Consider the following 14,386-nt stretch of genomic DNA (forward strand, 5'->3'; position numbering starts at 1 on the left):
TTCAAGACTTCAATTGTCATTGGTTAATTTTATATGCTGGGATATGGTTTTACAACTTTACGTGGCTCTTTATTATATCAAACATTGCAATACTAATTTGTATACATACATATGTATATGTATATATGCAGGCACACATTTCATGTCAATTTGTTTGCCGAACAGTGACCGATTGTTTAAAATTGTTGTCTCATCCATGTTGCTACCGCAGACTAAACGATCGGCTGGTCAATTAGTCGTCTCCATAAAATCCTCGCCATACTGTTACAGCGTTGAGTTCTCTACACTTTGACTGCTTAGTTTCAGTCATTCATTCGGTTCCATGCTGGAACGATGTACACCTGCTGCTCGTCTGCTCTGCTCTGCTCGCTAGTGATCGCATATCGTGCACAAAATCTGTGATTGTATTTGTGAGATTCTGTGTTTATAAGCATTGTTTAGTAATTATTTTCTGATTTAATCATTTTTAATACCTACAAAAAATATTATTTATTAGTACTTGGAGCAGTTGGTATTAATTATATTGTGTACTTTAATATTTAAAGTGACAATAATATTTTATATAAAACTCGATATAACTATATAATAATTTCTCGATAAAACCAGTAAATAGCATTAAACTGCCTAAACTAGTCTAACGTCTCTCACTCCAAAGAGAGGCTTTGTGTGGCTGAAAATCTTGCAGCTAAATCGTTCATTTAAAACGATACAAATTTTAACATAACATCGTACTATATATGTATGAACTTGTGGAATAATAATAAGAGATAATCGTGTAGCAAAAAGGTAAGCAAATAAAAGTCAATTGTGTTAATGCTTAGATACTACTTAAGTGTAAGAACTATTTGGTTTAAATTTGTTCGTGCAAGGAGTGTGACAGTTTTCTTGTTGGATAAATACCATTCGTTGTTCTTGAAGACGTTGTCATTTTTTTATTGTATGAAATTTTCTTTTAAGTTGAATTTTCGCACGTTGTGTATTTTTGTCAATCCAGAATAATTTAAAATTAATACACAAAAATGTGATTATGAGATATAATGACTCATGAAGTTGCAACACAAAGTTATCGCGTTTCCTTGATGCACCCCAATCGAGCGTCACGTACACATATGTATTAAATAATTGGCTGCTTGATGTTTAAGTCGCATGCAATACTACTCGATTAAAACTAAATGCTTGAATTACAGAAAGCTGGCAATTGTGCGAATTCATAGCTTTGAAACCATAAAAGCCTTTTCAAATGTTTCACCTCTCGTTCTGTCGCTACATTTTAAAAAATGCTGTATTTGTTGTCATTTATCAGTCATTATCATGCGCTGTTGGCTTTATTACTGCGACGCCGGTATGGTGGTCAAGGTTATGCCATTCGCGTACCCATAATACTTGCGTATACATATTTACATACATACATACATATATACAAACTTACTCGGACAAATACATACGTTCATCGGCATACAAATATGTTCGTACGTGGGCCGAAAAACCATACATATGTATATGTGCGCGATTAAAGTTCATTTTGTGCTCTTTTCAGGTCAAATTTTACAGGTTTCTCTTATTAGTAGTACTCCATAAACTTAAAAATTTGCGAAAGAAAAAAGCTTATGAAAAGCAAACAAAAATTGCACATTGTACTGTTACAATTTGGGTAAATTCTGATGCAACTGCTTGCAAAATCTGACATATTTTTTTCTCTGAATTGAAAGGTTTCTACGCTGGATATACATAAAAATAGATATACCAATAGCTACATATATGCATACATATGTATGTATGTTGACCTTCAAAATGGGAGTTTTCTATATTTAATAATACCTTAAATATAATTGGGTGTCAAAGTGTGCAACAATGTGTGCAGTTTATTAATTTTAGAGATAACTGCTATACAGTGAATTTATATTACTTAAAATAAAATGACTCACAATAGATTGGTTGATATTTATAACCAAATTCAACATTATATTCAGAGATCTTCAAAAGATCTGGAATGGGTGATATGCCAAAGTGCGAATAATTATCTCATCTACTTATCTATATACTGTATTCTGAAGAAATATTATGTATTATATTAAATTAGAATCACTAGAGCGCTAGATTACAAATTTGTTATCAACTAAAGACTTGCTTATCACTTTGATGCTCACAACTTACTTTCATTCTGTTTGCAGCTGCTAATTTCAGCATAATGAATTATTCAGAAGTCAAAAATATGCCAAAAGTAACAAAAATATTTAATAATATACTCATCTAACTATTAATTAATAGTTGTTTGCTACTAAAATAAATCTTCGTTAAAGAAATAAATATAATTTGATTGATTTATAAATTATTATTTCGTTAGAACATAAATTTCAATACATTTTTCTAATAAACGTACAAAAATAGACACGGAAAACACGCATTTATTGCATGTGCGCAATAAAAACGATTATCCCTACATATGTATGTGCATTAATACATACAATAATATAATTAAACATACATATGGACATGTGAGCACACTCTTGAAATAACTAGCTTTATGACTTCCTATTTCTATAATAAAGTTAATAGCACGCTTATATCTCAGTTGCGCTTGCCTACTTTTGAATTCTCTCTCGCATGTACATACATACATGCATATGCCTCCAATAATTGTCTTAAGTGTTTTGTGCTTGCACACTTATCAATCAAAACCTAGACAAGTTTAGTTTAACAATTAAAAGGCAATAAAAAAAGCAAAAGGAGATATATACATACATACATACACATATATTTCCAGCTATTAGCTAATATTTACGCAAATACAAAATATCACTGTGATGAGTGTTTACATACAACAATTAATTGCCGTTTGATTTACACGAAGTAGATTTGATTAGTGCTAAGTCACTCTTATTCAACAAATGTATTCAGCAGCCAACGACAGCCACAAGAGTATTTATGTATTTCACTTGGCGCCATCAAGCGTGTTTTGAAGAAAAGTAAAATAATCATTTAATAAACTACAATATTTGTATGCGTTTAAATAGCGTATATATGTATGTATGTATGTATTTGTAATTGATATCAAATTTGCTAGTCATATGTTGATATGAATCATAATGATAATTCGCCTTCCGCTTCTAAAATAAACTTCAACTAATCAGTCCCTAGGTTTTGTGTCTAAACTAAACTTCCCCTTGAACCACTGCAAATGTATAATACTTTAAATTAAAACGACGTTTATAAAAAAAAAAAAAACTTCTCAACAAATAGAATTCCTAGTGATAAGAAACACTTATTGTTTGGTAAAGCAGTTATAAAATTACTATTATTTGTGATGCACATATGTATGTATGTATGTATGTACTTAAAAATATTATCAAAATAAGTGTGTATGTATGTTTATCAGCTATAGGAATGGAAACCACTTTATACCGCGAACAATGTATCATACGCACATACATTCATACATACATATGTACATATGTACATTCATACATTGTATACTTAAAATATTAGACTTACATCTTTTAAATTTTCTTAGTTTATTGTTGCATGACATGCAAAAAAATATGAGGAGACATGCACTTAAAATACATATGTATGCTCATTTAATACATTGCAACGAAAAGTACTTATTCATTCTCTGAAATATTTTTAAGCAAATAAGAAAGTTTTAAAGCAATAGATTCGTTTTGTATCTTCCAACTTGCTTTTGTTTTATAGAGTTATTAGCCTAGTATAATTTGATTTTAGGGACTGCTGTTCTAATGGCAGACTCCAGTTTCTTATAAATGCGGGTTGGTAACGCAGACTCAAATCTTGGGAATGTATTTCTTCTTAAATTTTTCCTTTTAGAAGATACTAACTTTTTGCTACCATTTGTTGGGGCTGTACCAACGCCCTAGAAATATTGCTCCTTGTGCAATTAAAAATTAAGAAAGGAATGCTGACCGTAGTCGTTTACGATGCATAATTTTCCTATTTGCTGAAAGTGACTATTTCTTGAAGAGAACTTTGAATGTGTAAGCAACATCGAATTTATACAGTTTAATTGAAGGCAACAGAGTACGTATGTATGTAATTATGCCGATATTGTAAAATAATTATAAAACCTCTCCTATTATATTTCTTTTCTGTTGTAGTTCTGACTAAACCAAAGCAAAAAATGCCTGCAAATAGAGAAAATTGTATAACTTCCTGTCATATTATTCGCTAATTTCACCTCGTCTGAAATGAAAAAAAATTACGTGATAATAACCTTGCGTGCTTTTAAGTAGGTATATTAAATATTTAAACTTAAATAATTAAATTTCAAGTTGCATTACTAGTAGTTAAATAACTAATTATTATATTCCAACATCTACGCTTTTCAACTTCAAACCAAATACCGCCGTCTCAACGACAAATGTATGTACATGCTATATGTACATATGTAGATCTGAGAATTAGAAATATAATATTTGCTATCATCACAGAGTGAAAAAAGTTATCGCATTGCTGTAAAACTGCAAAATGGGTTTAATGAACTAAAGTGGAAATATTTTTAATTAAATGTAAGTAAATAATAAATTGCTTTATGTTTTAACACTAGCAGCTGTTAATGGAGCCCTTTTATTTTTTTATTCAGAACCCAAAACAATACATACACTTACATATGTATGTATGTAGTCATTAATTAAGTTAAAATATGTGTATGTAAAATAATAATTTGTATTTTTAAATGCGTGATAAGTTCAAAAATTCGTATTTGCTTGAACCAGGCCCAACCACCGCAACCCTTGTACATGTTATAAAGATTAGTGACCGTTCAAAAATGAAATGTCTAGAGTTAGCCGGTGTCTGCCTGTTGGAAGTTAACATTTATTATGTTCGCTGTTAATGATTCTATATAATTTCGCAAGCTCTTTGCATTATTTCATAATCCTTTTTTTAGATTAATGTTTGTCATTAAGTTTTAAATGCCAAAATCAACACCTGATAACACTTAGATTGGGTCTGACTTGGCGCAGCATTAGCACATAGTGTTCTATGCGCGTTTGAGTAAATATATGTGTGTCGGTTATGTTATATACATACATTTGTGCTTCTCTCGTTCTACACCACCTGACTACAGACGATCACTTTTGAAATTAAAATTCCGTTTCTAATCTCGTTTGTTTTGTTTTTTTTTTTTTTGCCACTTTGTGAGCCATTTGCATGCACATAAGTAGACAGCTGCTTGTATGTATTTTTCCTAAATATTTATTTTTTTGACATTGTGACCAGTGGCATGGATCTTTTCATTGGGATATTCAGTTGCCTTTTCGCCCCTCCGATGCAGACATTATACGGAAACTTCCAAAATGCTCGCATTGAGTACGGAATAAATCAAGTACAGAGTGAGAAATTTCGAATACCTTAATTCTATGCATATACATATGTATGTATGTATGTATATATGTATGTATGTATGTGTGCACGCCTGTACACATACATATGCTTCGTACATTGATGCAGACAGACTATCGGCAATTGAAATCAAGTCTCAAAGTGCACGCTTAGTTGCTTTCGTCAGCTTGAAAACGACGGTCTGATATGGGCGCTGGAGGCATCACAGCTGTTTATGTGCATTACAATTGTATATGAAGTATTTTGTTCAATCGGTATTAGCAAGAGGCCAGCGAGTGAACAAGCCTTTGGCACAACAGGTCTTCATATCGAAAATATGCGTTTTATAGTGCTTCTCTGTTCTTGGCTGCCCCATTTTTTAGAGGTTACTTGTGTACCATATACCTTTGTTTATGTGTATGCTTGTGTACATGTGTATCTGAAAAAGTCTTACTCAATGAACGACCTGGTTGGGTTCTGTTTACTTTTAATCATTTTATTACTTGTTGAAATGTCGCTGATTTACTCCGATTATTCAAATTGCACAAGTACATACATATGTTTGTACGCTCCCACTTATACATGCATACGTTAAAAACATGTCCATATACATACATACATATATTGCACGGAAGTATAGTAAACTCACTTATCATAAAGTTACTTACATACATACATATCTCGTAATTTAGTGTGTAGCGATTTTAAGTTGAAAGTTTAACTAGTAAAGTCTACTTCTTCCTAGAGATGAAAAAGTTCAATGGGGTAGGATAGAATTAATGATAAAATAATTGAATTTGCAAAACTTTGACACATTTCCTATGCATTTTAATTGAATAAATCCGATAGTTCTGATGCTATTTTACTAGCGTGCTTCTATTTCGTCGCACACTACTGTATTCGCTCAAGTACATTTGCCTACATATACGCGCTCGTGTTTCTGGTTGTATGAGTTGTGCGGTTTGATATTGATTATATGGAAATAAATTAAAATAAATAATGGGTACGGTCAGAAACTATATACACAAGTGATATCGCATATCGTATTATAGTGAGACGTGTGTGGCAAACGACAAATGACGACATCTTCGTTAAATATTCTATTAAAACAAAAAACAGGTTTAAGTGAGAGTTTAACAGGAAGCAGCCGATCGTTGCTTCGCTTTGCCACACCAGCTCAACATTGGCAACAATGTACAACAATTGCACGCGCAATCACACTTCTAATCATCTCTGAGCATTCCGAGCAGTACTGTGTATGAATATATGTATGTATGTATGTGTATGAACGCTTTCATTATATTATCATACATATTATCTTATCTGCTAGAACAAGGTGTTTGTATAAAAGAGTTACTTTAAATCTTTTTGACTTCTTGAAGAATGCAGTATTTTTTTTATTTTATATAGTAAACTATTTCCAAAATTAATTGTTTAAGATACCGATCTTAGAAAACGAATACAAGTAGTGTATATATTTGCTAATGGACTCAAAGCTGAATGAAACAGCTATAAGATTTGATATTTTTTAAGAGAAAATGCACTTCTAAAATTTGGTGACTTTAAAATAAACTGTAGTTTGTATTTATTTTATGCATTGCATGTATCTACGTTTTTAAAATTTATTTACCAAATACATATGTACATACATTCATATGTATTTATGTTAAAAAGATCAAATGAAAAATGGCCATATGTCCTTTTTGTAAGTTTAAATCAATTTGTTTGTTCTTGAATTTCACTCACACTTTATATGTAGTTTCTTGCACAGAATCCGATATGTATGTGTATATAAACATGTGCCATGAATCCGTGTGTATGCATGTGTGCACCTTTACCTTTTCAAGTGAATTCCAATCCGGTTTTTTGACGCCGGGTCGCGAATGCAAGAAAATAGTAATTTTCTCTCAAACTCATACGCATACCCTCATATGCTTTTATAAAGTTGGTGCATGCATATACACCTTCATAGTTGTATAAATACTTATACGTTTATATACAATACACAGTGCATTTTTGTATTCTTATCAATGCACCGGCTAACGTTTATATTGCTATTGCGAAACACCATATACAAACACTCAACTGCATATGTATACATTTCTATGTACATATACATTTATGTATGCACTAGTTGCGTGTGTATATGTGCTGCAAAAGCCGATGCACTCAAGTGAACGAACAAATGTATCTCGTCAAATTATATAATATGCAATTGCGTTATTTGAGAGTGAGAGAGAGATTAAATAAGCGATTATTTCATCGTACGCATTTACCTAATCACCCGATCACGCAAAGAAAATAATTTTAACCTACTATTCCTTTCACTCGTAACGTTTGCACTTTCATATCCACATAGGAGTACGTACATACATACGTACATACATAAATGGTACTCGTGAGCGGAGTTATCCAATGTATGCGTTAACTCTGTTACCTGCGAAGCTTGTCAGTTCTAAAATAAAAAAAATAAGAAAAAGTTTTACATATTGAATGCTCAATGCACAGGGTTCATCCAGTCCAGTCGCAATTATTTCTAAACAGCAGAGTAGTATAATTAAATAAAAATCCACGGACGCATGTACAACATGATTGTATTATACCTAGCTTTATTACGTTTCAAAATATATCTCGATCTTGACCTTCGCTCAGTGCAAATATAAACACAAATTTACTCGCATGCTATGTGCTAATACCCGGCAGTGAAATCAACTAGTCACTAACCCTTTTACAACTAGTATGAACCGCGCGTCCAACACCTCATGCGTCTGTCTCTTTTTCAAACAAGTAACTGGTGGTTTTATTGGTGCCATCCAAGGTGATGTCAATTGTGAGTATCTGAAACAAGTTTGCAATGGAAAACTCAATTTAAAAAATAGCGATTCTTTCTGTTTTGACTTTCTAAACGAGTAGTATAAATGCGATAGCGTTTGTACTAGTCCGTTTTAGTTTGAGAATTCTCATTCAAAACTAATGTTCTCACCGCTTTGATACGTCACTGTATGTATTTCGGACTCTCTTTACGGCTCTTTTCGACTTGGATGCTCAAATGTTCTCACTTCTCCATACATATTAAGAGAATAATAAATTATTGTTTATGTCGAACGTTTTGCACATTAAAATTAAATAGATGGCGAATGCTTTTTTCAAAGATTTAACAGTTTCTTGAACTTGGATTTTATTAGTTTCTATGCACATGCATACATGTGCCTTCCACAATTTACATTTACAATATATAAAGTATAAAATTATATATTATATACAATATAAAATTATCGCGTTTTCGTTGGATTATATGTATATAAAATTACGGTAGTGTTGTAGAATTCAATATTGCTTTGATAAAATTAAGGAAAAATTTGACGGATTTATAAATGTCATTTCCGAAAAATACTTTGTACTCTGATCCTTATCCAATCTCTTTTGTTACCACTTATTATAGGTATCGACAACAATGAATACTATTCTCAAAAGTCCCCGATAGTTCGTGAATTCAGGTGCTGAAAACACATAATTTCAAGTAAACTCGTTGCTCAAATTTTTCCATATATTTATCGATTCGGTTTGGACGCGAAGTTTCAGATCAAATCTGATCTCGAGTGGAAAATCAGTGATATAATTTCCAATCACCTCTACCTTTAATCGAAACAAAGCACGCTAATAGTATGCATTGCAGTCACTTCATACATAATATAGCGCTTTTGGAAAGGTCAATGAATTACCAGACAAATACCTTCCTTAACTATTTCTTGTACACCTTATTAAACTATATCTCACGATTTTCGCGACTTTTGCTGCAATTTTGAATGCATGCTAATGATTTTATGTGGACCTCACTTAACAAAGTTCCATGTTATGCTTTTGTAGTGTTTGCTTTTCCGTTAAGGAAATGTTAAAAGTAACATTTAACGTAAACTCTCGTTGTCGTCAATTGGAGGTTTGACAGTAAATTAAATTGGTTTGTTGTTAAAGCTGAACTTTACACCATTTCTATTATACATAATTGTATTAAAATTGTGGGTATTAGGTACGTCCGTCTACCAGCCCGGAAACAGTTCTAAAAAGTCTACTGTTTTTCTAAAGGAAATATAAATTATTTAATATATGAATATGTATTCATATTATTTACGAAGGTGAAATTAATTAATACGAAGTGATAACGTTCAATGTCAATAACGTTGCTCTCTAAGCCATATTTTTTTATTACTCTTAAATAAGTGGAGAGCGAAGCTGATACAAATTCCTTTAGAAGTTTGAGAGAACATTTCACGCACAGATTTGTATACGATCAATTTCGCTCTCTTACTTTTGATTTATTTTAACATACCAACAAAACGTCGGCTGTTCGTGAGATTTAGCTTTATCTAGTTTACTTTTGCAACTATTTAAGTATTAACATAAATATATGTACATACGTTTATTTGTGCAATGACTCTGGTTCCGTGATTACAATGTCTTATTGTGTTTGTAATAAAAGCGTGTGCTAGTAATAAAAGCTTAACTCACTTGCTAATCTTTAAAGTTTAAACATTCATCATATGCTTCTTTTTATCAATGTAATTTATTATTATTATAAAATTCATATTAAATGATACTTAAAATATCAAAGGTTGGACGATCTGCTGTTTAAATACTAATGTCAACCAGAAATATTTTTGGTGACGATTTTACTAATTAATGCTACACTGTTTAGATTACGATTCCCCATTTGTAGTTCACTTTTTCCTGCCCTCACCTCAATTAAAGTGCTTACGTGGCATATATAATGCGTAAGCTATGTAATTCAGCACAAAAAAAAATTAAATAAAACGCAAACGCTCAGCGGTCTATGCCAATGGTTTATGTGGCGATTATAAGCGCAATAGCGACATTTCGCCGTTCGGACATTAACACGTTGCATATTTATTTTTTGCATTTGCATACAAATGTATATATCTACATATACGTATGCACGCACGTAGTTCTTCTTTAGTTGGAAATTAATATGCACACACTTACAAGCATGCATATAATGTTATAACATAATCTAAGTTTACTATATACATTATATACATTTAAACAATGTGCAATTACTATTTTTGTTTTATTTTTTCATGCTTAACTCTTGTTTTAGTAATTGAAATGTCAGCGGAGAAAATCGAAGAAATCCCAGTCGGCGATGAACCCTTCTTGGGTACATTGGACATCGCCATACTGGTGGCCTTAATCGCAGGTGCCACATGGTATTTTATGCGTAGTCGTAAGAAGGAGGAGGAACCCATTCGCTCCTATTCGATACAGTAAAGTTTGACATAATCTAAAGATGAAATGTAAATATTAATTTTCTTTTCATCCACCAACCACTAGACCTACAACTGTCAGCACCACCATCTCATCCGACAACTCATTTATTAAAAAGCTGAAAGCTTCTGGTCGCAGTTTAGTTGTCTTTTATGGTTCTCAAACGGGTACTGGTGAGGAATTCGCCGGTCGTCTGGCAAAAGAAGGCTTACGGTATCGCATGAAGGGTATGGTAGCAGATCCGGAAGAATGTGATATGGTAATTCCAAGTTTCTATTTTATTTCACCCTACTTTGTTTAACCTTGCCTTCATCTAAAGAGTACATGTGATGCCTATGCCTTTACATTTTCGCATGCATTTAACGATTCTTTGATATTAATTCAGTTGTTGTTATTTTCCTTGACTTTCTTTTCACATAGGAAGAGCTTTTGCAATTGAAAGACATTCCTAATTCTCTGGCCGTATTCTGTTTAGCCACATATGGCGAAGGTGATCCAACAGATAATGCGATGGAATTCTTTGAATGGCTTTCAAATGGCGATGCTGATTTGAATGGATTGAATTATGCGGTGAGTAAACGAATATTCAAGTTTTGAACTTAGTTGTAATATTTTTATACCTTGAAAATTAGATATATATGTATATTGTGTATACATACATTTTCTATTCTATCAAAAGAATGCATGAAGAAAAATTTAACGGGTTCTTCATTAATAAAGATAAATGCACACTTTATATATTTATCATGAAGGCAATTATTAAAATTTGCATATACATATGTATTACATTTTAGATAGGCTAAAAAACTGTGCTAAATTCAATGTATCAAACAGATACTACCTCATGTTATTTGTTATAATATAATTATTTTCACCTTGAAATATTTAGTTAAAACAGACGAGGATATGTTTATATGTATGTGATGTGTTTAGTTTAATTTTTTGTGCAGATCATATCTCAGCGCCATCTATATTACGATGTTGAAAATATTAGGGTTGTCGGCTTTCATATTTCTGAACAGCTGATAACTTACAGCTGTTTTCACCTTACCCTTCATCGCCAACTGTCAAAAGTCCAATGTGCTATTGCATAAAGCGTTTATTAGTATTTCATGTACTAAAGTTTAATAAAAATAATAATAATAAAAATTGATTTACATTACGCTACAACTTTCATTTGAAGTCATAATTTAATCAACGATAATGAGGAGTTGAACGATAACATGGTGACATAACGTGTTAACATGCTGATGAGATTGGGTATACATGAATGGCGCAATCTTGTGCTTTCAATTGCATCATTGGAACGACTGAGACACTATCAAAGCTCAGTCGCATTAGATTATTTTTGTAATAATAAAATTAATCTAACATTAAATACTTTGCAAATGAGGGTAATTTTTTTACCGTAAGGAATATTTGTAGCTCTAAACCATTCAATAATTCACGATGTATTTACTATGACATTACTCATTTATCTTCTTTGGTATTTATAGGTATTCGGCCTTGGCAATAAAACTTATGAGCATTATAACAAAATGGCAATCTATGTGGATCAACGATTGGAAGAGCTTGGTGCTACACGTGTCTTTGAGCTTGGCCTTGGCGATGACGATGCAAAGTAATAGAATTGCGCAATAATATTTATTAATGGAATAATTGAAAATAATTTTTTTTGCAGCATTGAGGACGACTTTATTACATGGAAAGATCGTTTTTGGCCTGCTGTTTGTGATTTCTTTGGCATTGAGGGAGGCGGAGAGGAAGTGCTTATGCGTCAGTATCGGTTACTGGAGCAACCAAATGTACAGCCCGATCGCATCTACACCGGCGAAATTGCACGCTTGCACTCTTTGCAAAATCAACGTCCTCCATTTGATGCTAAAAACCCATTCCTGGCACCCATTATTGTGAATCGTGAATTACACAAAGGTGGCGACCGTTCATGTATGCATATCGAGCTAGATATTAATGGCTCAAAAATGCGTTACGATGCGGGAGATCACGTTGCCATGTACCCTATTAATGATACCGAATTGGTCGAAAAATTGGGAAAACTTTGTAATGCTGATCTCGATACGGTATTTTCGCTCATTAATACTGATACGGATAGCAGTAAAAAACACCCCTTTCCTTGTCCTACAACTTATCGCACCGCTTTGAAACATTACTTGGAAATTACTGCCATACCAAGAACACATATTCTCAAAGAATTGGCGGAGTATTGTACTGACGATGCCGATAAAGAGTTCTTAAGAAGCATGTCTTCAATTGCACCCGAAGGCAAAGAAAAATACCAGAGTTGGATTCAAGATGCTTGTAGAAATATTGTACACATCTTAGAAGATATCAAGTCCTGCAAACCACCTATAGATCATATTTGTGAGCTCTTGCCTCGTCTGCAGCCGCGCTATTATTCTATATCATCGTCTTCCAAAGTAATTATACCAATATTATAAATGCGTTTGTGAACAAAATCGATTGTAATTTATAATAATTTCAGTTGCATCCAAATCACGTGCATGTAACAGCTGTTTTAGTGCAGTACAAAACACCCACTGGACGCATAAATAACGGAGTAGCTACCACATACTTGAAAAAGAAACAGCCCGGTGACGAAGATGTTCGTGTACCGGTATTTATTCGTAAGTCACAATTCAGGCTACCTACAAAACCAGAAATACCTATTATCATGGTTGGACCGGGCACTGGATTGGCACCATTCCGTGGATTCATTCAAGAGCGTCAACATCTCCGCGATGAGGGCAAAAATGTGGGCGATACGATTTTATATTTCGGTTGTAGAAAGAGAAGTGAAGACTACATTTATGAAGAGGTAGGATCTCAGCATTCTTATTTTCTAGTTGAATGTAATTATAATTGCGAATTTTGTTTGTAGGAACTTGAAGAATTTATCAAGAAGGGCACGTTGACTATGAAAGCAGCTTTCTCTCGTGATCAAAGTGAAAAAGTCTATGTTACACATTTAATTGAAAAGGATGCCGACTTGATTTGGAATGTGATAGGAGAGAACAAGGGTCATTTTTACATTTGCGGGTAAATGATCTGCACTTTATAATATAAAATTCAATAATTATTTTATAAAAAAAAATTATTTTGCAGTGATGCGAAAAACATGGCCGTCGATGTCAGGAACATTTTAGTGAAGATACTTGTGTCAAAGGGTAGCATGAGCGAAGCTGATGCTGTGCAATACCTTAAGAAAATGGAAGCCCAAAAACGCTATTCCGCCGATGTTTGGAGCTAGAAATTTTGACGAAAAACGTAAAATCTGATCAAGTCTTTAGTTCTTGTTAAGTAGATAAATTAGTGTTATGGCTGTTATGGCGAAAATGTGTGCATCTTCAATGCATGTGAAAGAATACCAGAATAGATAAGTAAAGCAAAGTACATCAACAAAAACTAAAAACAGTAATTTATTGGGAAGGCATCACATTCCTCCATCTGCAACACCATCGCAGGCAGAATCCTTTATTGTGCCACATGCAGTTATTATTAAAATACTTGACTACAATGTAGAAATTGAAGAAATAACTAATTAAGCGAACTTTTATAACGGACTAATGGTTTTGGAGTCTTTTAAACACGTGAAAATACCAAGAAAATATAAATATTTGTAAGATGATTTATTTTTTGAAAACATTTCGTTTTTAAGCATAATGAACTAAGTATACGTGTTGATAAATGTACGATATAAAATATTTATTTTGTATACTGGTGTAAAATTTATTTGAACCATTGTGCAATT

The 14,386-nt window shown here is 32.7% G+C and overlaps 1 protein-coding gene across 2 annotated transcripts; it reads left to right on the forward strand.

Moving 5' to 3' along the window:
- The first annotated feature begins 309 nt into the window (after positions 1-309).
- LOC120773452 (NADPH--cytochrome P450 reductase) lies at positions 310-14,263 on the forward strand. Of its 2 annotated transcripts, XM_040102344.1 has the most exons (9): positions 310-786; positions 10,451-10,616; positions 10,684-10,876; positions 11,038-11,187; positions 12,114-12,238; positions 12,299-13,055; positions 13,121-13,453; positions 13,517-13,674; positions 13,741-14,263. In XM_040102344.1, the coding sequence occupies exons 2-9, from the start codon at positions 10,459-10,461 to the stop codon at positions 13,883-13,885; spliced, it is 2,019 nt and encodes a 672-aa protein (XP_039958278.1). In that variant the 5' UTR covers positions 310-786; positions 10,451-10,458; the 3' UTR covers positions 13,886-14,263. The 2 variants fall into 2 exon arrangements, with proteins under 2 accessions (XP_039958278.1, XP_039958279.1); XM_040102345.1 differs by lacking the exons at positions 310-786; positions 10,451-10,616; positions 10,684-10,876; positions 11,038-11,187 and adding an exon at positions 11,779-12,011.
- The last annotated feature ends 123 nt before the right edge of the window (positions 14,264-14,386 follow it).

This window comes from Bactrocera tryoni, chromosome 4 (assembly GCF_016617805.1).
Source record: "Bactrocera tryoni isolate S06 chromosome 4, CSIRO_BtryS06_freeze2, whole genome shotgun sequence".
Lineage (NCBI taxonomy): Eukaryota > Metazoa > Arthropoda > Insecta > Diptera > Tephritidae > Bactrocera > Bactrocera tryoni.

What these genes read in the sequence shown, in the direction of transcription:
- LOC120773452 (XM_040102344.1), top strand. Translation starts at nt 10,459, where the DNA reads ATGTCAGCGGAGAAAATCGAAGAAATCCCAGTCGGCGATGAACCCTTC. An exon ending in ATTCGCTCCTATTCGATACA is followed by an intron (nt 10,617 to 10,683) that starts GTAAAGTTTGAC and finishes ACCAACCACTAG; the next exon opens with ACCTACAACTGTCAGCACCA. An exon ending in CTATATCATCGTCTTCCAAA is followed by an intron (nt 13,056 to 13,120) that starts GTAATTATACCA and finishes TAATAATTTCAG; the next exon opens with TTGCATCCAAATCACGTGCA.